At 38.7% G+C, this 23,746-nt stretch overlaps 3 protein-coding genes across 4 annotated transcripts; all 3 read left to right on the top strand.

The window, feature by feature from the left end:
• The first annotated feature begins 255 nt into the window (after positions 1 to 255).
• Positions 256 to 5,586, top strand: LOC103706040 (sialyltransferase-like protein 1). Its single transcript, XM_008790000.4, has one exon. The coding sequence runs from the start codon at positions 536 to 538 to the stop codon at positions 1,730 to 1,732; it is 1,197 nt and encodes a 398-aa protein (XP_008788222.1). The 5' UTR covers positions 256 to 535; the 3' UTR covers positions 1,733 to 5,586.
• A 422-nt stretch (positions 5,587 to 6,008) lies between these two features.
• On the top strand, positions 6,009 to 13,062 carry LOC103706035 (R3H domain-containing protein 2-like). Of its 2 annotated transcripts, none has more exons than XM_026804443.2 (5): positions 6,009 to 6,510; positions 6,972 to 7,441; positions 10,070 to 10,778; positions 11,421 to 11,790; positions 12,325 to 13,062. In XM_026804443.2, the coding sequence occupies exons 2-5, from the start codon at positions 7,159 to 7,161 to the stop codon at positions 12,373 to 12,375; spliced, it is 1,413 nt and encodes a 470-aa protein (XP_026660244.1). In that variant the 5' UTR covers positions 6,009 to 6,510; positions 6,972 to 7,158; the 3' UTR covers positions 12,376 to 13,062. The 2 variants fall into 2 exon arrangements, with proteins under 2 accessions (XP_026660244.1, XP_038989253.1); XM_039133325.1 differs by having other exon boundaries at positions 6,959 to 7,441.
• A 3,481-nt stretch (positions 13,063 to 16,543) lies between these two features.
• On the top strand, positions 16,544 to 21,852 carry LOC103706030 (acyl carrier protein 2, mitochondrial-like). The gene is made up of 2 exons (XM_008789972.3): positions 16,544 to 16,838; positions 21,450 to 21,852. The coding sequence occupies exons 1-2, from the start codon at positions 16,647 to 16,649 to the stop codon at positions 21,624 to 21,626; spliced, it is 369 nt and encodes a 122-aa protein (XP_008788194.2). The 5' UTR covers positions 16,544 to 16,646; the 3' UTR covers positions 21,627 to 21,852.
• Positions 21,853 to 23,746: the final 1,894 nt, after the last annotated feature.

Raw genomic sequence — 23,746 nt, 5'->3', positions numbered from 1 at the left:
CCACCTGGTGCTCGCTGAAGCAGTCGGCAGGTACCTTCCAATCTCACGCCGTCCCTTTTCTTTTTTTTCTCCCTTTTTCGGGCTATCCTATACGTTAGTCCTTTTTAGGCTAGAATACGGCATTTGTTTTTGTTGGCAAAAGGAGAGGCCTGGTGGGAGCAAATCAAGGAAGGGCAGATGACTGAGACCAGGTCCATATGGTGGTTTTGGGTTTATTTTTTTTTGGGCCTTCGCCCCCTTCGTGCACGCACAGTCCAAATACAGAGCGGAGGCACAGCCACCTGACAACGCAACCCAGTAAAATGAGCGACAGAACCTATTTGCTATCACACCTGTAACCCAATAACATCCCCATTCCTTCCCGCGTTTTCCGATTAATCCCGCATCGAGCTCTCCCTTCATCTGCTTCGGCATTCAGCACTGGAATCTCTCAAAGCTTCGGGTCGATCTGACAGTGGACGGAGATGAAGCGATCCCTTCGCCTCTCCTTCCTCCTGTTCCTCTTCCTCATCATTCTCACATAGCGGTGGAGGACATGAAGCGATCCCTCCGCTTCCCCTTCTTCCTCTTCCTCCTCCTCATCGCCCTCGCCACCGCCCTCAGCTGCTGCCGGACTCTCGGCCGCCTCGGCCTGCCCTCCGATCCCCTCCCCATGCCGCCGCCGCTTGGCGCCGCCGCTTCCCTCAACGAAACCATCGTCCTCGTCTCCGCCACTGCCGCCGGCGATGTGGCGCTGGAGAGAGACGTCGACGACCTCCTCTCCAGCACCTTCTCCTCCTCCACCACCTCCGGCGGCCGCTACCTCTCCATCTCCCTCCGCCGCCGGCCGGCCCTCCCGGACGACGGCCGCCCACTGTCCCTCGCCAGGCTCCGCTTCCCCGCCCGTCTCCCCCTCTCGGCGATCCATCGTCGCATCCTCCCGGAGTTCCGCCGCGCTCTCCGTCGCTGGTCCCTCCTCCGCCGGCGCTTCCAGCCGGAGGTCATGTCGGAGCTCCTCGCCCTCATCAAACGCCCCATCGACCTCCACTTCGGCTACCCGGACACCGGCCGGCCCTACGCCACCTGCGCCGTCGTCGGCAACAGCGGCATCCTCCTCAATTCCGACCACGGCGACCTGATCGACGGCCACGATCTCGTGATCCGCCTCAACAACGCCTTCACCCAGGGCTATATCCGGAAAGTCGGCGGCAAGACCTCTCTTGCATTCATCAACAGCAACATCCTCCACCTCTGTGCTCGGAGGGACGGCTGCTTCTGCCACCCTTACGGCGACTTCGTCCCGATCCTCATCTACATTTGCCAGCCGGCGCATTTCCTCGACTACGCCATCTGCAACGCCTCTCACAGGGCTCCATTGCTCGTCACCGATGCCCGGCTCGACGTCCTCTGTGCCCGAATTGTCGAATTTTATTCCTTGAAGCAGTTCGTGAAGGCGACCGGGAGGCCGCTGGAGGAGTGGAGGAAAGCTCACGACGAGAGGACGTTCCATTACTCGACGGGGATGCAGGCTGTTGTGCTTGCTTTGGGAATTTGCGATCGAGTTAGTGTTTTTGGATTCGGCAAATCGGCCAAGGCGAAGCACCATTACCATACCAACCAGAAGGCGGAGCTGGACTTGCATGATTACGAGGCTGAGTATGCCTTTTACCGGGATTTGGTCCAGAGGCCGCAGGTAATACCTTTCCTTAATGATACAGGGTTTAAGGTCCCTCCAGTGGTTTTCTATCATTGAGCCGTTTGAAGTTTGTAGTTTGAATTGAATCTTCCGGAAGACCATGATCTCGTTGTAGTTGTAAATTTTCACAGAAAATAAAGGTAAGAAAGATGAATTATATGCAATGGAGGTTTCTTATGCTAGATAATATTTAATTATGATTTCTGGTTGAAAAAAATTCAACCATTAAAGCATGTACTTCTTAAGTAACTCAATAAACTTTAGTCCCATATTAATGCAAGCAAAGTTACATTTAATACTTCTCCCGGCTTGGTCGTGCCATGAACATCACGTGTGGAAGCCTGTCTTTTGCTTTGCTTTTAATTGCTTTGACTTCATCCAAAGTTATTTTGGTATTTATTTCGATATCTTGCACGCATTGTTTTGATTTTTGTTCCAGAGTTATTTTGGTGTTTATTTTGATGTTAAATAAGGCTTAAATGTAGGATTTATTCAGCTACCCTTTGGAGAGGCCTTTATAACCAGACTAGCCGTTAAGGGAGCATTATTAGTGCATAAACAACTAGTAACTTCCCCATTTGCTTATTGCAAGCTTTACAGACTAGCAACTAGTTGTTAGAGCTGTTTCCTGACCAATCTCTGTATAAAGGCCATGTTGTGGCTCTCAGTACTACATATCAGAAAGCTCTCTCCCTGTGATAGTTATCTGCTGCTCTCTTTTTTGCTTTCTTTTCGCTTTTTACTCGCCTACCCTTTTCACTATTTCTACTACTATTTTCCCAATGTTGTATACTTTCAAAGTATTGATTTCGAGTGACTCAAGGAGTCAATTGAGTCAAACATTCCACTTGCTCATGCTATACCAAGGAAAAGCTACACTGAGCTGGGGAACCTTGGGAGTGTTAGAGCCATCTACTTTGCTATACCATCCATGTTCTCCTATTTTCTAATTTCTTACTTATAATTATTGCTTTCGGATTTATTCACGATTGTTTTGTCGCACAAATTCTTAGTTTTCCAACTTTATAAATATCTACCTCCAACATTTTACTCATTGAGAAAGGTGGTGTTGTAAACTGGAAATATTGAATAATAGAGATACAATTATGAGTTTTTGTTCAGTTTGTTTTTATATTATCATTTTACAATACATTGTCATTCCTTGTTTATATTGAGATCAAGTTTCTACTGAAATGGGCATACGTTTTCAACTTAATTGTTTTGTTTGATTCTTATGTAAAATGCTGTCAAGGCTTTTTGTCTTTTCTCACCTTTGCAATTACCAAATTGTTTTGTTTCATTTTTCTCTTTCCTTGAGCATGGCTGGGACAGATTTCCAGTGTTTGCGCACCTGTTTAGAGTTCAGATATCACCTTCCTGATCCTATGTCTGCGAAACAAAATCATTTAGTCTCACTTATGCTTTCTACAGTGGTAGCTTTGTAGGCATCATTGTTTTCAGATTTCTTTTTATTTAAAACATCAAGTTATCATTGTATTTACTGTAATGACCTTCGGTTCCTGGAAGTAAACATGGCCCGTGTGAGCTTATCTGATGTTGTTGGTTTGATCCATGATTCTTTTGTCTTTACTTGCAAAAATATTAGCTTGAAGTATGTATTGCACATGTATAAGACAACAAGATATTGTCTGAGGTTATCTGATGTTGTTGGGTTGATCCATGATTTTTATCCTTTACTTGCAAAGTAATTAGATTGAAGTATGTATCACACAAGTACAAGAAAACAATAAATTGTCCTATTCTGTGATCCTTGTTCACAAGGAGTGTGAGTAATGACATGAAACTATAAAATGGATTGTGACTTTGAAGGTAGAAAGAAATCCTGAAGCAAATCAATTCAATATTATTGCATTCCTCTTCACCATCTAACTTCATGATGGGGCAATTAATTCATGATGTCTATTGCTGTTTGCAGGTCTTATTTGACAATTATCCTCTCATCCTCCCTTGTCTATACACTGTTTGCATGTTTCACGTCATTATCTACAAAAAAAAAAATCATTCCGCATATTTGCATTTTGCATTACATAAACTTAGAAGCCCTTCAACAATAGTACTGTTCATTTGCCTGAACAGAGAGCTCCTGAGTTTTTTATTCTCATTTTTTCTTAAGAAATGAATCACTTAATTGGAGAAAAAGAAGCAGGACATTATCTTATTCTGAGAGAACATAATGTCGCTCCCTAAACTAGGACTTCTTAGAAGACTTTGTGCAAGGTTGGATTTGGAAAGAAGAAAAATAAAACTTTTCCTAGAAAATGTTGCTTTGCTCTTTTAGGATTGGTAAGCACATTTATTCTAGTGTTTAAACAACTTAATGAGAGTACACTGAAAAAGGATCATGTAAACTTATGCTGCATAAACTGCAATATCTTATGCAAATACAGCAAACTTGTTTCTTACAACCTCCTGATCATGTCTTTATGGTATATCCTTGGTCATCATGCAGTTTAGTTTCTTTGTGCATATCTTGTATTTGAGATGGACATGTCTATTTTCCTTGACAGCGCATCGTTGGAACTTGGAAGTGTATCGCTGCACAACTTATTTTAGTTCCATTATTTCTATCCATAGAGAGGCCTATGTGACAGTAGACCTTATTGTTGCCTATGTAGTCAATGCTGAAGAATGTAATTTTGCAATTGTGCTCTGTTATGATATGGTCATCATAGAGGCAATCATATTTTTCCAATGAATAATTTGTTAATAAAGGAAGAAAGATGTGCAACAGAGTCATTCACATGGCACAGCAGGAAATCTCACTGGATCCAAAGTTTAGGGTCATTAGTCATTACCAATCATCAGAGGATCGTAGGAGATTGTAATGGTAGAGATTGGTCGTGTCAACTAAAATTATGCGATCAATATCTTCTACATTTTTTTAATATTTAATGCTGGGCTTGTTTCATGAGGCAACTATAGTACTTCTTCAAATGTTATTGTTCGGGCAAACGAGAGCAGTAGTCTATGGAATATTACATGCGTGATGAAGCATCCCTCATGTTAATTGCAATAGAAGCAGCCTTCTCCTCTTGCTCGTTATTGTTTTAAGGTCTACCATGCATTGCTTAATTTTTTAGCTATATGTATCAAGCATTCTAGTTGTATCTGGAGAACACTTACCTGATTTCTCTGGTACATATGTGCCTATTCTCATTTTTCGGATCTCCACCTTAAAGGATGCTAGGAAAGATGTAGGTTGAGTAATGGAAGCTGAAGGAGCAGACATACTACACTTGCTATGTCACATCCATCTTTTACTGAATGGATGCATTTAGGATGATAGATTCTCTTCGATTAAAAATGAAATCTGATGAATTCCCTATGTTTGTCGCATGCTCTGTCAATTGAAGGATTAAGACAATCCCCTACTTCAGCTTCTCAAAACCAAACGATGCTTTCTTCTTATCTTCTAAAACCAAACAATGCATTTGGGAAAAGAGATGTCGATTTTCATGGTTGATGGCGACTATAAGTATTGTTTCACTATTTCTGGTAAGTTATCTCTCTGGTGTCAGTATGAGATTTCCCTCTACATCTGGTTTCATGGCAAATTAAGGTTAATGTAATGGGGAAGGATTTTAGCTTCTCGTCTTCAAACTTAATAGAGATACGGGTGATCAGAAAGACTACTGTCAAGCAGGCAATAGCCTTGCAGAAGTGGTGTTGCATTTGTTGTCAGAGTACTCATCCTTGTTATGTCAGTAAAAGCATTTGTACTGGTATTAATTATTATTTTTGAGTGAAAGGTTTGGATGCTTTGGAGTCTGTCCTCTGTTATGTATCTTGTCTTATTCTTTGCAGGAATTGTTCACAGTATAATTCTGTGATCAATCATTTTCAGTCTTGGCTTCTATTTTGTTATGCATGAGCCAAGGGTCTACGAGATGCATGACTGAAACAAAAACAACCGGAATCAATCAGCACTTATGCTGAACATTATAATTATGTATACTGATTATGAGATTTATGTATCGAAACTACCTTTAAGTTGCTGGTACTATGAAAATGAATAGGATGATCAACACATAAATTACATGGAGGGGATTTTTTTATTACTACAATCATATTTTCCCTCATTTATCTTAAATGCTTTCTGAAATGATAGCATTATGTTTTGCTTCAAACAGGAGTTGAGGCGAGTTTAAGAGAGTCTATTGTTGTTCTGTCTTATTGTTGATACACACTGTTAAGCCAAATCAACCAGCACTGCTTATCCAAGCTAACATGATTAGAAGTTTCTTCCTAGGTTCCACACAACACATATTAGGGGTTTACCTGGATATTTCTGCGGCACAGGTTCTCTTTGGTTGGCATCCTCTTCCTGTGTAGAACCCAGCAGATGATCTTAATCTAGAGAGGGGCTCTGACACTCCAGATGCAAATCACAGCAGTGGACACAACTCCTTCGTACTTAATCATACTATAAGTTTGGCCTTGCAGTAAATCGTCCTTTTTGATTCTCTGTTCTGTTCTCTCTTAGCAGAGCATGCAAGGTATATGCCTCTGCCGCAAGCTTCCCTGTAGGTTCTGGAGCAAGCTGTAGCTGCCATCCCTGCTCCGTCTCATGATAAGCTTCAGGATTTAAAGCAACTGGAGCAAGTCGAGGAAATAGACAAGCTAGAGGCTGGCTATTGATCTATGGTTCACGCCATAACCTTATTCCAGTGCCCCTGCCCAAGCTTGAAGCTGCAACCAACCACAAGTGCATCGTTTATTCGCTGCAGTTCGCGCCAAAATTGAGATCCAGAGGCTTGGTGTCTCCCCAACATTGCAATGGCTGTTTGGTCATTTAAATGCGGAGTTATAATGAGGTCCCTTCGTATAGCTGTCTCCCTTACATCACAGTGGCTCTTTTTTTTTAATCAAATTTTCTTTTATTTAATGGATATATGCATAACTATAAATATAAATTTAAATATAGATGAAACATGATCAGATATTGTGGATAGATTCCAAGATCCATCAAGATGGTCAGTATATATCTCCATCAATTAATATTAGTATTTCAAGTATAATATATGCAGTTATTTATCGTGGTTTCACTAGCCACCATTTGTTTTGCAGTTCATCGAACTTAATCAATGTTTGATATTAATCAATATTAATAACTCAAATTATTTGAGTCTCTGGTCATTTTGCTTTAACTTAAAGCTATATGGAGTCTTTAATTATTATATTTATAAATATAAATTTAATTTGGCTTATAATTTTATAATTTTACCGATTGTATTTATAAATTTAATATAATAAAATTTTCAGCCCAATCGTTCAGGCTCAAACGGGATATTTTAGCGAGTGGGATAAGTCGGGCAATATTCGTTACTTTCTCTCTGCCCTCGATTCCTTCCGCACCGCGACTTCTTTCCCCCGATCTCAATCGATCTTCCGGCAATTAGGGCCAGGGTTTCTCTCTCGCTCCACAAACCCTAGAGGATCTCCCCCCTCCCTTCTCCACCACCATGGAGGGCTCTGCGGAGGACCCCGGAGAGTGGGAGCTGGCGGACGTGGACGACAGCATGTTCCGCCTGATGCTCTCCTCCAAGAAGAGCTCCGATTCTTCGACTCCGCCGCCGTCGACGGCGGGGGATTTCGCCGAGGAGGCGCCGCCGCTGCCAGATTCCGTTGCCTCGTCCTCCTCTTCTGGTTTGGCCGAGCGCCGAAGGGGGCCGTCGGAAGAGGTGCTGAGCCAAGTGGATCAGTTTCTCAGAGAGGCTTTGGAGAAACCGCGGGAACGGCTTTCGAGTAAGTCTCGTGGTTTGTTGATGGTACTTTCGGTTTAATTCTTGTATGATTGATGGGAATTCTCTGACTTCGTCGATGGTCTGCTGATTTTTTTATGCTCGTGTATGCATACGAATTGCAGTCAGGGTTAGCGTTCATCTTTAATGCACATGCAATAATGCAATTCTACTTTATTATTATTGTTTTTTTTAAACCTCGGATTGGACGCAATCTCGGACATTGATTTCATAAAAATTGAGACTTTGTACTCCTGGGGAAATATAACATAATAATATGTCAGTAAGTGATTCTAAAAGCTTTCTTTTCAGTGGCCAATCGAGTTCTGAGCAGCAGGTTAACGGTAATGACTATTTGATGTGTCCATGAAGATCGCATATGATTTGGAAGTACATAGTGAAGTGCAAAAGCCAAGTGGAGATACGTTGACCTATTTGCTTTCTCCAGAGTTAAATAGGTTCAGTGCTATGATGTATCTTAAGACATCCCACCATGTGGCACGTGCCCTTCTATTCCTAATGTAGATTATAGAGGGCCTAATTTGGCTTTATCATTGGGATTGTTCACCTGCTGCTTTGTCCTATTGTTATTTTGAAATTTATGAATTGCACTTTGGAACAGCTGGAGAAGATAATAATACAAAGATTATATAGATGACAGACAGTAATGCTGTGGAACTTTATGCCAAAGAAGTCATCTGTAGAGGCTGTTTTCTGTCTCATTCATTACCTTACCTGAATTTTTGGAAATGAAGTAAGTCTCCACGCTCCTTTTCAAATGAATGAAAGCAACGGTTAAATGAAAGGTGTTTTGATCAGTGTTAAATAAAAAGAGTATACTTAAACAAGCAGTGACAAATTTTTGAACTTTTAATCTTATTGGATTTGATTCTGTGGGGCTGGTATCCACTAATATCATACAGCTAAGCCAGTGAGGAAGCTGTCGTGCTGCTAAGTTGATTGCAAAAAAGCCTGTGAGATCAGTGGATCGATTAGGAACTGAGATGATAAGATTTGGAAACAAAATAGAGATATTGACATTATTGAAGTCAATTGCCGTCATGCGGTCGGTGCGGCCTAAAGAGCACGGAGCATCGAGATCTTATGAATTGATATTAAAGTGATAGATTTGCAAGATTCTGATATACTGGTTTTGGTTTCCCTCCTTCCTATGCACAGCATGATGATCAGCTTCTGGGACACATGGCGACCAGGAAAAACAAGAATTTATTTTTGTGTTGAGTATTGAATCCAAATACTGTCAAATTCCAATGCATAAGAGGCTTTGATGATTTTACCAAAGTAATGCATAGAAAGTTGATGTCAAGATGCTTTGTGAGATTTAGGGTTGTTAGAAATCCAATGTTTATGAATAACTATTCACAATGATCAGGAGATCAAGCGAGTTTGCATAGGTAGTTATGTCTTTTATGTTCCAGTGTCGCTCATCAAGTATAGCAAGGCTTAGCAAAAATGTTCAAAGAATGAATAGCACTAGAATCAGTAAAAATGAAATTATCAAGCTTATATAATTGATCTCATTTTTCCTACTAATAACTTTAACTGATTCGTTTGGCATCAATGTTTTGTTTTATTATTTTCTATTGCATGTGTCTCTTCTTTCTTTCTTTAATTCCTGGAACCTCTATCTTGAATTTTACTGTTGAAATCATATTTCAGTTCTTTAATAATTGAAACATACTAAAATTTTGTTGGTTCGATTTGGCACGTCCCAAGTATTCTAGCTACTCGTTTGTTGTTACTATTGCAATAAATTGTCATAGAATAGGTCTATTGGTTTGATTTCTCCTGCACTTAGGGTGCATTTGGTTTGCAATCGGAATCGGAAACAGAATGGATAGGTATGAGAATTAGAATGACCATCTTCCTTGACGTATTTGGTTCATGATGGAAATCGGAATCGGAATGGACTTTGAATACTAGAGGAGAGTCGGAATTGGATTTTGAGGGATTGGGGCATTCTCAATCCCTCTTGAAATTGAAATCGGAATGGGACTCCCCTTAACCAAACTGTTGAAATGGGAGTCACTCATTTCCATTCCCATTCTAGAGCCCAACTCTCCTCAACCAAACATGCCATTATTTAGTACATATGCCAAGGTAAACTCCGACTTTTGAAGCCTACTAGGCAGGTCATTCTCACATGGTATGAAGTTGTTAGTCAAAGTCCTCCATGATGATCGAGAATCATTTGAATTGGTTTGGTAACCACTTACAAAAGACAATGCATGCTAGGGATGACCACTCTGAGCAGCTAATTTGTGTTTGTACTCATTATTCGAAGGAGCCTGAAAAAAAAATACATAGATAAAAAGTGATAAAGGATTTAAATACACTTTCTGCTTATGGGGTCGAGACTTATAGGAAGTCATTGATGAAGTATCCATACAGCTGACTGGGATTGGTTTGATTAAGGCTTGTATCTTATGTTAATGCTTATTGTCTATGCAACATTATCTCATTTCTAATTCAATTGAATAAAATGTTACAATGTAATTGACATATGAATAGAATTCTATAAACAGGTAGCGGACTTTCTGAATCTACTAAGTTTGAGACAACTTATATTATGTTATTTTCCTTTGTTGATGTGGTTCTATCTCCTTGTTAGTTTTGCGGATGGAACAAGATATAGAGAAGTTCATCTGCGATCATACTCAACGGGAGCTGGAGTTTAAGGACCTTCCAACTTCCTATCTACGATTGGCAGCACACCGTCTGGCCCAACATTTCTACCTGCAATCAATTGCCATGTCAGACACCATTATGCCTGATGGATCTGGTTCTCGAATTGTGCTTCACAAAACTTCTGATTGTCGATTCCCTCCAGTTAGGCTTGCAGATATTCCTGTCAATTTGCCACAGGAAGATGCCAATAATGCCATTAATTTTGCAATCAAGCGGAGGCCACAAAAAGAGTCAGTTATTACGAGTGGAAATACCTGTTCGTCTAAGACAAACCTCACAAAAAGTGTTGAACAAAGAAAAGAGGAGTACAACAAGGCACGAGCTCGAATATTTAACAGTAATGGTGGTGGTGTTGGAATGGTAAAGACAGAAGGTGAACCAAACTTGCAAGATAGCTTCCAACATCGCTTCTTGGAATCAGCAAGATCAGATGGGAAATCTACAGTTGAACAATCTGAAACTAATCCTGGAAGGGCTTTGAGTGACTCTTCTATAGGTAGCAATAGATCAAACAGAAATAGGGCAGATAAAGAGCCTGCTGTCGGTAAATACAGAACTAGCAATAGAGTGGCCATTTTCCGTGATCGCGAGGTGGATCGCAAGGATCCTGACTATGATCGGAGTTATGATAGGTATGATGCAGGGTGCAGTCCCATGTTGGCTAGAGATATATTTTTCCCCTTCAACTAAGTCCATACCTCAAGAATGCTGCCTCTTATACCATTGAGTGTCATTACTCCCAACATTATATGTTTAGCGTCAGCAATGCCAGTACTGTTACATCCTATTGCCTTTTCCTTTTTTTTTTTCCTATGAGATCAAATTAGTTCTACCTGTTCATTGTTGATATAATTGTTTTCGCTATATTATCTGCATTTCTCAGACTTGCAAGAAATTACTGTTACCAGGGAAGTTGTAAACTAGGTTAACCCGTATTGACTGCTGATCATCAAAAGAAATTATTTTCATTTATGTACTTGCATGCATGAGTTGGCTTGAATAAGTTGAATGTACAAATATCTATTTTGGTGGATGAATTGCCCACCTTTTGTACCATTGCATCTTTGCAAAATTTGTTTTAATAAATACCATTTTGACATGCATTCTTGTGGTCTTGCCCAAGTGCATATCTTTTATCACAAACTGGCATCTTCTCCCTCTCCCCCTCTCCCCCCCTTTCCAAGTGCAAGAATTTATTTAATATCTCTAAGATATGAATTAGATTAGTTTTTTGCGCATTGAATTGAGGCATTTTTATGTTACTCTGATTCCAGGTATACGCAAAGGTTTGACCCTGGATTTGGATTTAGTGGAGGACCTTATCTCATGCAGCCTATGTTTTCCCCTGCTGTTAACTATAATACTGAATTTCCTCAACTTGGATCAAGTCACAGGCCTCAAATTCCTATTGAACACCAACCTAGGCACATTCCTCAACATCTGCGGGGACCTTGGTCAGCGACATCAGGACCTTCTGCAATTAGCTATGGTCATCCTGATGGTATGATGGCATCATTTAATGCTAATCAAGTTGGGGCACCCTCAACATCATCAGTTTACATGCATTCTTCCCAATACTCCGATCCCCCCTGTCCTCGAATGTCATTTGTCCATTACCATGAACATGTTCAACCTTTTGCACAGGTATGGGAACATGCTATTATAGCTGCATTTTGAATATGGATTGTTGATATAAGGTTATGAATTTGTCATTTTTCCTTTTCTTTGTGTTATAATGAAAAACATGAAGGGCAGAACTGTTATAGTGTGAAGGGGGCACCAGTTTTGGTATGTTGGATGAGCATCAGTTCTCTTCCCTTCTGTTTACTCTTTCCACTGTTGCCATCAGCATAGCAGCCTGATAATATAAAGAAATAAGTATCATTAGATGTTCATTTATCTGGTATTCCATGACCTTGTTTTTTCAGTTTCTCGTGGTCTAACTACATCAAGGAAATAGCTTAGCAAGCGATATACTTAGCCTTGCTGTTTGTCAATGCTATTTCTGTAATTAGTTATACCAGGTTGAACTAATGCATCATCAGTTTCATGCAGGAAAGAGGATTTTCCTGCACTCACTTGCATAAAGATTTTTCCCCTTTGTTTTATAAGAGAGACATTGTTTGTATGTTTCATCATTATGGTGGCGTATGCTTTCCTGACACTGGCTATATGCAGACTCCTCAGCAGCAGGCTGAAGCAAATTCTGGGTTGGCCCGGTCCCGCTAAGGGGCTTGGGCATGCCTGCACCTGCCAGTGCCTCTTTGAGATCAGAAATATGGATGATTGCAGTTACAGCATAGCTGGCAGGAGGATTCAGGCATGAAGAATCGAGATTGACTGGAGCAATGCACCTCGTTCTCTGAAATCACTCAGCCAGTTCCAGCTTTCTCGGCTCTGTTAATGCTTTCACTTAAGGTGAAAGAAGTTTGGTTTCTAAGATTCTTATGCCTTGCTGAGGCTCCAGATGTCGCTGTTGAGCAAGAGGCATTAGAGGATGGCGCAGAGTGAGGCTTAGGCATGTAAATAGTTGATCAAGATTAAGGTCTGACTAAGAGCACTCTAAGTCCTTTTGCTTTGTTACATTTTTTATGAGATGTCTAGATGTGGGAATTGCTTATATTTCTCTCTAACAGCGCCATAGATCAGGCTGTGTTTCTGCTATTGTAGTACAGAAATGTCAGCTGCAGGCTTGCGAGCCTGCTTTCTATAAGCAAGTGAATCCAATGGGATATTGGCCCTCTTTGTTCTGGTTGTGGCTGGCATATGATGCCTGGTCAAGAGCTTTGTCACTGACTTCATATTAACAGTATATGTGTATCATACACCTCATTATTGGTCATGTGTAATGTATCAATTGATTATAACCCTGTTGGACATGGTACTTGAAATTTATTGTAGAAATTGATTATCATACATGGTGTAAGGAACTTTTCGTGTTATCCTAATGTGTATGCGAAATGTTGTGGTATACCATCCATTCCCTGTTCATTTATGTCATGATCTGAAGGAACATTTATAACTTGGGTCTTTCTTTTTTCTTTTTTTTGTTTCCCCAAAGAATCTTGGCATATAATACAGGATGAGTTCTTTTTTAGTCTTAGTTTGATTCATGCACCATTAATTGCACCACCTTGTGATTTTGCGGTCTTGCCAAGTAACCTTCTGTGGTTTGAAACCCGGATGAGTCCATCTTTTGAGACCAATGCCTGTAAAAAAGTTAAGCCTGTTCATCCGGTTGATGATTTATCTGGTGTTTGTCTTGCAAATAATTTGGAAGATCAGTTACCAGTCATCTGGTTTGTGTTCCATGTTTCTTTTTTTTTTTTTAATCTTTTGTAAATGCTAGAATTGTTTCTTAAATAGCTATGTTCAAGATATGCTTATGATACATTATAATCATTCGAGGAAATATCTTATATGTATGCGGCCTGAAATGGAGCCAGCCATCTAGGGTAGGCATGGAGTTCGAATCGAAAACAGTAATACCTCTGAAGGTGTTTTGCACAGTGATTCTGGCGCTGATTTGAGGCTTGTCAAGTTTTTAAGTTCATATGGCCCAAATTAGAATCATGGTTGGGTGCTCTATAGTTTCATGGGTCACGACTTTTGTAAAGTCTGGTCATAAATTTATAAGATTTTGAGCTATTTGTTGTTAAAAAGGACTTCCAAGTTCAAAGGCTATTTCCTCTTGTTCGGGCATTGAAGCCAAGTCATTGTTGACGGGCCTACTCTCACCGCACTTGCCTGGCCCCGCGTCGGTTCCATCGCATTTTAAAGTTCGAAATCGCGGCCATCGCCCTTCCAGTCCAAGGTTTTATTATTCTTGGAGGGTGCGTTGGGATGTGAGGAGAGAAAAAAAGTGCCAAATTGAAACATTCTACAACAGTTATTGACTTTTATTATTCCTGCGGTTCTATTAAATTTCACTAGACAACCAATAGGTCCAAACAAGGAAATTGAAAAATACAAATGTCATGTTTCTGGGAACCATTGGCAACCTAGAGAAACTAGCATATGAGATACATTTTTTAGCTATTCTTGAAATGTTATGCAGTAATGCAATAGATTATAATAAATAAAAAAATTCAATAGCCACATTTCTATTACATACTAAGTAATGAACTTTAATAATTGGCAAGTAGAAACTTCTACTATTAATATCAGTTAATATGGTGAATAGAGAACTATGCACATGCTAAATTCATGCATAAATTTTCGTCATTAACAACAGTGTCATTAACATAGACTTCGCGCATCATGAGGTACGATTTTTTTTCTTTTTTTTCAAGTATTTTCTATATGTGCTAGATAATCTAACAAATTATAATAAATAAATTTTTTTAGTAGCCAAATTTTTGTTGTATCATTAATATTTCTTGTATATTAAGCAATAAAGTTTAATGATAGTTGTGCATATTAATATCGGTGTTGATATTGGCATTCATACAAAGAATGGGGAGCAACACACAAGTTGAACTTCTATGTAGGTATATAATAAATAATAGATAGAATATATACTAAACTAGAATAGATATAGGAGCCTGATTTATTATTCAAATTAATGATATCATTAATATGGGCATCCACATGACAAAAGGAAAGCTCGACACAAGCTAAGCCTCCATTTTAGTTATATACTAGTATAACCTATGGGATATACGAGGTTAAGTTTTTTGTTCTTTTTCTAATTGTTGTTGAAATGCAATATAGAATAAATATAATAAAATAAATAATATTTTGATATTATCTAATAATTTTTTACAATAATTTTTTAATATTAGTATCATGATATACTACCACTATATAAAATTTTAATAGTGTGTGTATATATATATATATCAATATAGTAAAATAGTATATTATTATAAAATTAAACATGATCCAACTAGGGTATAATAAGAAATATAAAAATATTATATCTGGGGATATTTAAATGCAATATAGCAAGATCATTAGGTAATATCATGATCATAAAAATATAATAAAATTAAATAAAATATTAGTGTCATCTAATAACCCACATGGGATTTCAGCAAGGTACAGTACTAATAAAAAGTATTTTGTTAATATTGGCATACTTTAAACAAATTTTTATATTAATTTAGTAGTAATAATAAAAGTTCTTTATTTAATACAGTTTAATAAGATGATATTTATATTATATTATTATTTTTTGAGCCTTGTTTATTTTCCAAAATAAATAACTTTACTGAAAATGCTATTGATATAGGAGAACTCTATTGATAATGCTATTAATATAGGTGTCCACAAGATTAGAGAGCTCTACACAAAACACAATCTCTATTTTAGTGTGTGTGTATGTGTATATATATATATATATATATTAGATACCATTTAAATTTTTTCTTTTAATAAACATAACAATGCCGTAGAAGTTTTTTAAATTTCTTGAGGGAGAAAAAAATCATTCCATGAATATTAATTAGGTCAATTTAAATAAGTATTTGGTTTGTCCAGGGGTTTAGGCTCCAATCTAGAATAAGATGTGTATAAGATAATCGATTAGGATTAGCGCTTCCTAAATTTCTTAAAATAGATTAATGGGAGTTAAATTAATCAAAATTACTGTCAAAAATTAGGGCTGAAACTAGTTCGAATACTGGTATATTCATATCTCTATTTGTTTTGTTTAATAATTATAGATACGGATACAAATATTAGTCAGATGCAAAAATTTATATCATATTTGTTTTAAATAGATAAAGATACAAATCAAATACTAAAACTATCGATATAAATACAGATATGTGTCAGATAAGTAAACTTTATGAACACAAGATCAAAAAAATTACTAAATAAAAGATAAATCAAGTTGATAGCATATTAATATAGTCATTTATTTTTTTTAAACAATTCATAATTATTATATAAAATTAAATAGAATTTATTTAATTAAAAATTTATAATTATTATATAAAATTAAATAGAATTACAAATAAAACCGGATATTCGGATATGAATTATAGAACTATCTATCAATATCTATATCTATATTTTTTTACGAATATAAATACAGATAGTGGGATGATTAAATTTATATCTATATTTGAATAAATTTAAATATTAAAATAAATTTAGACTGATATTATCCAATTTATTACCGCCCTTATCAAATATTTTATAGACCGGGCCGAGCCGAACATCCGCACCAGAAAATTTCTTTATCCTAACGGAAGTTCCAATGATTTCCTTTTGAGTTGGTCCCGCGATTGCGTTTCGGTTTGCTCGATCACAGCCGTCTCTCCATGTACGGACGGCTGTGATTGGAAAACAGACCATTTCGGTCCAACCCGACTTTTCTAGTAAAATCAGAGTTGCATGGCATCACATAAGACCAGGGCTTGACCCGGTTTGGACGGCTAGGTTTCTTTTGATTGATTGGACGGTAGGTATTTCAGCAAGGTCCACGAATCTCCAGGCAAAGGCCTTGATTCAGCTGAGATCACTGCGCTCCTCCATCATCCTCCGCGGTAGGGATGCAAGCGGCGAGGAACGCTTTCCTTCTCGTGAGATCGTTCCCTCCTCCAGCGGCGCCGAGATGGTTTCCGGCGGGATCGAGGAGGGTTTCCTCCCAAGATTCGGCGGCGGCCATGTTATTGGAGAAGCAGGAGGTCACTGATCGAGTCCTCGATCTCCTCAGATCCTGCCCCTTCATCGATCCCTCCAAGGTCTATCATCCATCCCTCCATTAACATACTTTCTTCTCTTTCTCGTAATATGATCCATCTCTTGAAATGAACCAGATCATTCTTTTCTTCTTCCCTCTTCTAGTTATTATCGATCTATTTCTTGGATTTGGTCTTCATCCTTGCTTTAAAATTTGGACTATTCTGCATGTTCTAGGAAGATCTCATCTTGCAATTTCCCCCCCTCTATGCGATAGCTTTCCGTCTAGTTACTGAGTGACCTCGGTAGGAGGTGACGGATTGGGAATATAAAAATCGCTTCTTCTTGTTGCTGGAAAAATATGGGCAGGATTTGGAGGACTGGATTTGTGAGGATCCGTGCAGGCGTGTGCTTGGCAGATTTTGGATACTTATGGAATCCAAATAGCACCTTCCAACTAGACTTTTGGGTGAGAATCTAGATTATTACAAATGGTATAAAAGCTTACCTGGTCCGCCGCTTGTGTGATCTAGGGGAAATGCATTACGGGTTTGGGTTGACCATAGGCTGATCGTGGTCTTTGTGATTGGATTTGTGGTACTTGTGATTGGATTTAAATGAATTTAGATCCTTAGGATTTTCTGAACATGTTAGATTCTTCCATATATGAAAAAAAATTGATTTTAAGTTAGTTTTAGAAATTTGGGATGAATGGAGATTTCATTTGTTCTCTTGAGTCTAGCAAACCAAAAGCTGTTGCTTTGAAAGATGGCATTTCATATATCAGATTCGAAACCTTTACCATTTGTCATTTGCTCGAGGTAATGTGTCTGACTTCTGATAGTTGTACTTGGTTGGATTGTAATAATGCTCTTACCAGTGGGATTGCATATAGGAGAAATTGTCTTAGGTGACCGTGCCAACAGTGAAAAACTAAGTGTAAATGGAACAACTTCCAGTACCTTACAATAGAATGGATTCCGTCTGATACTTTATTACTGCTTCTTTAAATTTGAAAAACAAATAGGTGCTGAGAATGCTATTGATTTGAATATGGAAGGAACTATTTTGAGTAAGTTCAACATCTTACCATCAAAAAAGATAAGCGTCATTGAAGATGGCTGGATATGAGTACCTGTTGATATTAATTAGGGTGGATTCTGGATTGTCTGTGTCAATGCTCATTATGAAAATTAGATCATTAACAATTATATGATTCTTTTCCCATTTTTACTTTTTGAATAGGATGGAAGATAGGTTTTCAATTAAAAAAGTAAAAAAAAAGAGAGATCAGTATTTTCTAATTAAACAGAACTATTAGTAGAATATCAAGTCCTGCATAGAGTCATGATTTGATCTTCACTCCTACAGCTGCACTCTGGATAACACATGAAATGCAGACATTGATACAGCTGTATAAGAAATTTTTGAGGGTCAGTTTTTTTATCCCAAGTTTATGCAGTATCTATGTAGTAGCTGTTCTTCATTTGAGAATGTAATTTGGCTTCATCATATTCCATCTCTATGGTTGTTTTCTCAGCTTCTTTTGATTGTTTTCACTAAGACATATTTTTCCATCTTCTTGACATTTGCAATCATATGTATGGAACTTTCAATGCCCTTTTATGCTTTCAAAAAGTGACTCAGGACACTGAGACTATATTGTTTATTGCAAATAGGAAGTCTCAAATTTCTGTTATAACTTACACAAGTAAATAAATGATTCACAAACTTGGGTTTGTGGTTAGCTGCATAAAACATTAGACCTCTAAACTTTCTTATCATTCGTATCTGCACTTCACCTGCAAGTTAGATTAGTGAATTAAGAGAACCTGCTTTCTATTGAAAAAAGCACTTGAAAAATATATGTTCCCAAATATTCTCTTACTAATAGCTTCAGCTGAAAGATATTTCTATATAGCATGAATGTAGTTATAAACTTTAGTTGATAAACCTATGCTTGCTAAGTGAATTAGGAGCTATCATGTTTGTAGCAGAAAACAAAAGCTTATCATGTTTGTAGCAGAAAACAAAAGCCATTGGAGGATCTTTACTTGATAATGTTCTGCTAATTATGTATCTCTATCAGTTCTAAGGTTCAAGGATCTATCATCCATTTAGAGCTTACTGTTTTGTACCACCTTGTTGTTCTCTAGGAAAAAAAGACAAAACAAACACTGTTGGGATATTCACATTTCCTTGACAAAGAATCTCTCTCTCTCTCTCTCTCTCTCTCTCTCTCTCTCTCTCTCTCCCCCGCCCCCCTCCCCTCCCTCCCCTACCCCTTCTCTCCCCCCTTCCCCCACCTTCTGTCGATCGGGTCCCCCCTTCCCCCACCTTTTTTGGATCGGGTAGTGGTGGGAGGGCTGGCTTGTATGAGGAGGGAGGGCTGGTCTTTACTCTTGAGCTTAGATGATTGCATAGTGTGCCTAAATTTTGTTACTGCTTAGCTTCAATTCAAGGAAGAAGTTCACCATATACTAGAAGTTTCATTGTTGTTGAACTGTCTTTCTTACTGACATTGCCTACAAGCTTTGTAATATGTTTAAAAGCTTCAACATTGCCTACAAGGGCTCTTATCTTGCACCTAAAGGATCACATTCTTACTGTCTATATCTTAAATGTGCTTAAATGCAGGTAAGTGCCAAATGGTACTACCAGCATGTCTTCATGAGTATATTGATGGTGTTCTTGTGAGGTTTTCTTCTGTGGATGCAATCTGTGGTTTTCTTGAGCCTAGAATATGTGTGGGAACTCTTAGAGAATTGTTATATGGCCCATAACTATCCAAGGGTTAAGGGAGACCTTCCCTTAGGCAGCTTTCCAGAGCACTTTGTGCCTTGGGTTCTCTAAAGCTAGGATTTAGTTCCTCCACAATAGGTACTTTCATGACTTTTCTCTTTGGAAGTAGAACTGTAACTTTTTCTTCAAAACATTTGCTTGAATCACTTTGGTGAAATTTCTATCACTGGAGTTTTATCCTTTTCTTTCTCCATGATCTTTGTAGTCTGAGTGGTTTTGGTTGTGGTTGGTGGCCTGTTGATTGTTGCAACATGCATATGCTAGTGAAACCTGGATGCTTTTTTTGGCCACATTCATGATAGATGACCGTGACCTTTGATCCCATTTGACTAAATATTTCTAGTGATGAACCCATGTAGAGTTTTATATTGAAGCAATTTAAACCTAGTTTCTTTCTTCAATTGGCTTAGTTCTTGGCCTTAGTTTTGATCTACATTAAGTGGCTAATAAATGATATGAAACTGTGACATGTACTTGTTTGGATGCACTTTCATGAGTTCTAGCTTTTTCTTGCTTGATCTCTAGTAGAATGTGAAATGCATGCCGCAAGGACTTAAAAGAATGAGATCCTCTTCTTTTAAAGAACCATATGAGAATAATATGTTATCCATACTGCTTGGTAAAACATCCCTTTAGGATGTTAGCTTCAGCAGGTACTCTGATGAAGACACAACTAAGTTAAGAATGGGAAAAAGATTGGGTTGGCTGTGATTAAGATTATCACACTGATACTATTTCTTTTGTACCCAATAATTGCTTATGTGACACATTGTTGACATTTTTTTTTTGTTTAGCTTGTTCTTTTTGATCCAGGAGGATCATCAGACTCGATATGGATCACTTTGACTACTAGAAGTATTCAAGAGAATCACCAAACCCGACATGGAATATTTTGACCACTACGAGTATTTAGAAGGATCATCAGACTTGATGTGTAATAATTTCGCTACTACGAGCATTCAAGAGGATCACTAAACTCGATGTGGACCATTTTAGCCACTACGGATATTCATAAGGATCACCGAACTTGATGTGGATTAGTTTGGCCACTATGAGTATTTAGAAGATCACTAGACTTGATGGGGAACACTTTGGCCACTATACAAGCAGGGCTGGACAAGATTCAGGAGTGAGATCTGCCACATCAGGAGGCCGAGTCGTATGCCAAACTTCAAGAGGCCATAATTTGGTTATACGAGGCTCGATTAAGATGATTTTTTATTTTTGAAATTGGATATCTTTTTCAAATCTACAACTTGGGACCAACCTCTTAGGATGTTGAATCGAACCGAAATTTCATCGTTTAGGCCCTAAAACAAGCCAGTCAGACCGAAAGTTTCATTTTTGGGTAAGACTTTGACTAAGCGTAGCTTTTTATCTAAGAAAAATCAGACAAAGCGACATGAGGCAGAGTTGATGTAGAAGTTGATATTTATCTCCTTAAGATTTTTGGCTTTTTATAGAATTTCTACTAGTAGTGTCTATTTTAGAAAAAAAGAGTCCTACTAGGATTAAGAAGAAAAATTCGAGCCAAATTATATTAGGGCGGATCTTACATTATAGATAGAAGCTATGTACATCTTTTTTTTTTTAATGATTATTGAAAGAAAATGGGACTTAAAGCCCTACTTTCGAAATTTCGTTTTGGTCTATCGTCTTCCGGATGTTTTGTTCATCCAGACATGGGCAAAAACTATTTGTTTGGAGAAATTTGTAAGACAATTGAGCTAATTGTAGTACGGCTGCTTCACCATTGCTTCTGTATTGCATATGGTTAATGCAGGGTAGCCCTAAGTATCATGTATGCGACATGCTGCTCTATTGAATAACTGAAGATCTGAGTGTGTTGAATTACTTTCCTTCCTTGACAGGTGAGCCCAACTGCAAATTTTAAGATCGATCTGCAGTTGGATATGCTGGACAATGTGCAAGTTATGGTGGCTGCAGAAGAGGAATTTGCAGTTGAAATTCCCAACAGTGAGGCCGACAAAATCTCATCTGCTGCTCATCTCATCGCCTACATTGCAGCCCATCCACAAGCCAAATAACTCTTTCTTTATAGTGAACCTGGACTCGGTGTTGTTTGTAATAACCGCACTGTGGACCATTTTCCTTGCAGCCTTCAGATGATTGTCTCAATATCTGGCAGGACTTTCTCATCTCATTGATAAAAAAATGCTCGGAATCTCTCTTTCTTTTTCATCTTTTGGATCTTTGATCTGGTTGAGGCTGTTTGAAGAAGTGCCCTCGCAATTAAATTTTTGATCTTGCACAGGATGGTTTTGTTGCAATTGTATGACTTATATGCCTTGATATCGTATATTCGCTGATGATGAAACCTCACGTATTGGCCTGTCCTCACAGTTTACGGAGGGTGGGTACAATAGGAGCCTTCCATTAGTGCTACAGGGAGCATGAGCAAGCCCTATTCTTTGTTCTCAGTACAAGGTCCGTGGGTTCTTCTGTGGCACAGCTTCCCGTGTGGACCCTGGCTTCCCATGATAGCGTTCGTCTCCTTTCTTTGCTCGGACGGCATCTCATTCTCCAAAAAAATGCCAGCCATTGTAGGGCTTTAGATTGGAGCTGCCCACAGCGTGATTTATAACTCTGATCGAAAGCATTAAAGAAGCTGCTGCAGCCATCCGATCATCATCGAGTTCTTCTCTGAACCAGCAAAGCTTAAAGCATGCCGGAATGGACTGGGATGGCCGGGGCGATGCAATCCATTGCAACAAAGCCAATAATGAAGGAGAGGCCTCTCACATTCACATTCTTTACCAGGAAACAAGAAGGACCTCCCTCATTAAATAGCTCATGTTGAGTGGGCCAAGTGGAGAGCATTAAGTGAGATGAACTCGATGACATCTGCAAACCCTCTGAACATGCAATCCCCACCTCTGTGAGAGGAGATTATATTCCTCCTTCCAAAGCCTTCTCACTTGAAAGACACATCCTACCATCTGAAAGTTATAAGATGCTGTTTTTTATTAGCAGGCAAAAGAGATCTGTCCGTCCTTTCCATTTTGGGCACCGTGGCCAAATCTAGAGAAGCTCCTCTTCTCTCATACCCCTCCCGAAAAGACCTACTGCATCCTTACCATATTGCTAAAAAATATGGCTGCAGTGGAGGCACAGACAAACGGAAGTTAAAGTCTGTTATGATGGTAAAAATACCATAATGCCAAATCCCTGAAGCAGTCATGATGGGGTTGGAAGGAGGAGCACCAAAAGAAGGTAAGAAGCGGGTATAGGTGTTTTGACTAGCTATCAAGTGGAGCACTTGGATGGGTGCTCATTTTATGTTCTTGGAGCCATGCAAAAATCTCTTGGAGGGATCGATCGAGAAGGCTACGCTCATCGAAACCTAACCTCTCTGTGCCCCGAGGTAGTAGGCCACGGACGCAAGTATCTATCCATCCTTTGTGTGGGCAGCAGGCAGCAAAGAGAGACATCATTATTAGCCGGTATTGTTCAAGAATAACACTGTATTATAAGGGTTCTGGTGCATCTCTGAACCTCGGAAGTGATTTCAAACCCTTGATCTCTCTTCCTTCTGTTGTGAATTACCTATGATTGAGGCAAAGGCAATGTTGAAGCATGAGTCTGTCTCTGCGAAAAACGTTTCTAGAATTAGAGTAATGGGCAGATAATCTCCACTTCAAGAGGATCACAAATGATGGCATGACTTAGGAGTCCAACTGGCATCACCTTTTGCCTTAATTAATCTCGAGTAGCTTATGTGGCAGGCTAATACTAATCCCCAAACGTACAATTTAATCATCTATAGCTAAAAAGGTTAAAAGGCGTTGTATAAATTCTCTTGCAGCAGATTAGAGGTATGTAATGCACCCCGTTCGATGTGTTAAATAATCTAATCTTAGCTATCTTCGTGCCATAATATGATTGATATTTTAGCATGCGGAGTAACCAATTAGCACTACTAAAAGTATAAAATAGATTATGGGGGGCAGAATCAGACTACTTGCTACCAAAAGGCTCGAAAGCCTAGTTTCTCTCTTTTTTTTTTTTTTTGTGCATGAATACCCTTCTAAATATCGAATTTTATATAAATACCCTTCCAAAATTAATATTTGCATGTATACCCTCGTAAAATACTTGTTTTGCTATTCTACCCTATTGTTTATCCTTGTTTTTGCATATGTACCCA

Source organism: Phoenix dactylifera, chromosome 14 (genome assembly GCF_009389715.1).
Source record: "Phoenix dactylifera cultivar Barhee BC4 chromosome 14, palm_55x_up_171113_PBpolish2nd_filt_p, whole genome shotgun sequence".
Taxonomy (NCBI): domain Eukaryota; kingdom Viridiplantae; phylum Streptophyta; class Magnoliopsida; order Arecales; family Arecaceae; genus Phoenix; species Phoenix dactylifera.
The sequence above is the reverse complement of the archived record's forward strand: the minus strand, read 5'-3'. Positions and strand labels throughout refer to the sequence as shown.

Bases quoted from the DNA above. Each gene is read 5' to 3' on its own strand.
- LOC103706035 (XM_026804443.2), top strand. From the start codon at position 7,159: ATGGAGGGCTCTGCGGAGGACCCCGGAGAGTGGGAGCTGGCGGACGTG. The intron at 10,779-11,420 runs GTATGATGCAGG...CTCTGATTCCAG, and splicing joins TATGATCGGAGTTATGATAG to GTATACGCAAAGGTTTGACC. The intron at 11,791-12,324 runs GTATGGGAACAT...GGCTATATGCAG, and splicing joins ATGTTCAACCTTTTGCACAG to ACTCCTCAGCAGCAGGCTGA.
- LOC103706040 (XM_008790000.4), top strand. From the start codon at position 536: ATGAAGCGATCCCTCCGCTTCCCCTTCTTCCTCTTCCTCCTCCTCATC.
- LOC103706030 (XM_008789972.3), top strand. From the start codon at position 16,647: ATGCAAGCGGCGAGGAACGCTTTCCTTCTCGTGAGATCGTTCCCTCCT. The intron at 16,839-21,449 runs GTCTATCATCCA...CTTCCTTGACAG, and splicing joins CCTTCATCGATCCCTCCAAG to GTGAGCCCAACTGCAAATTT.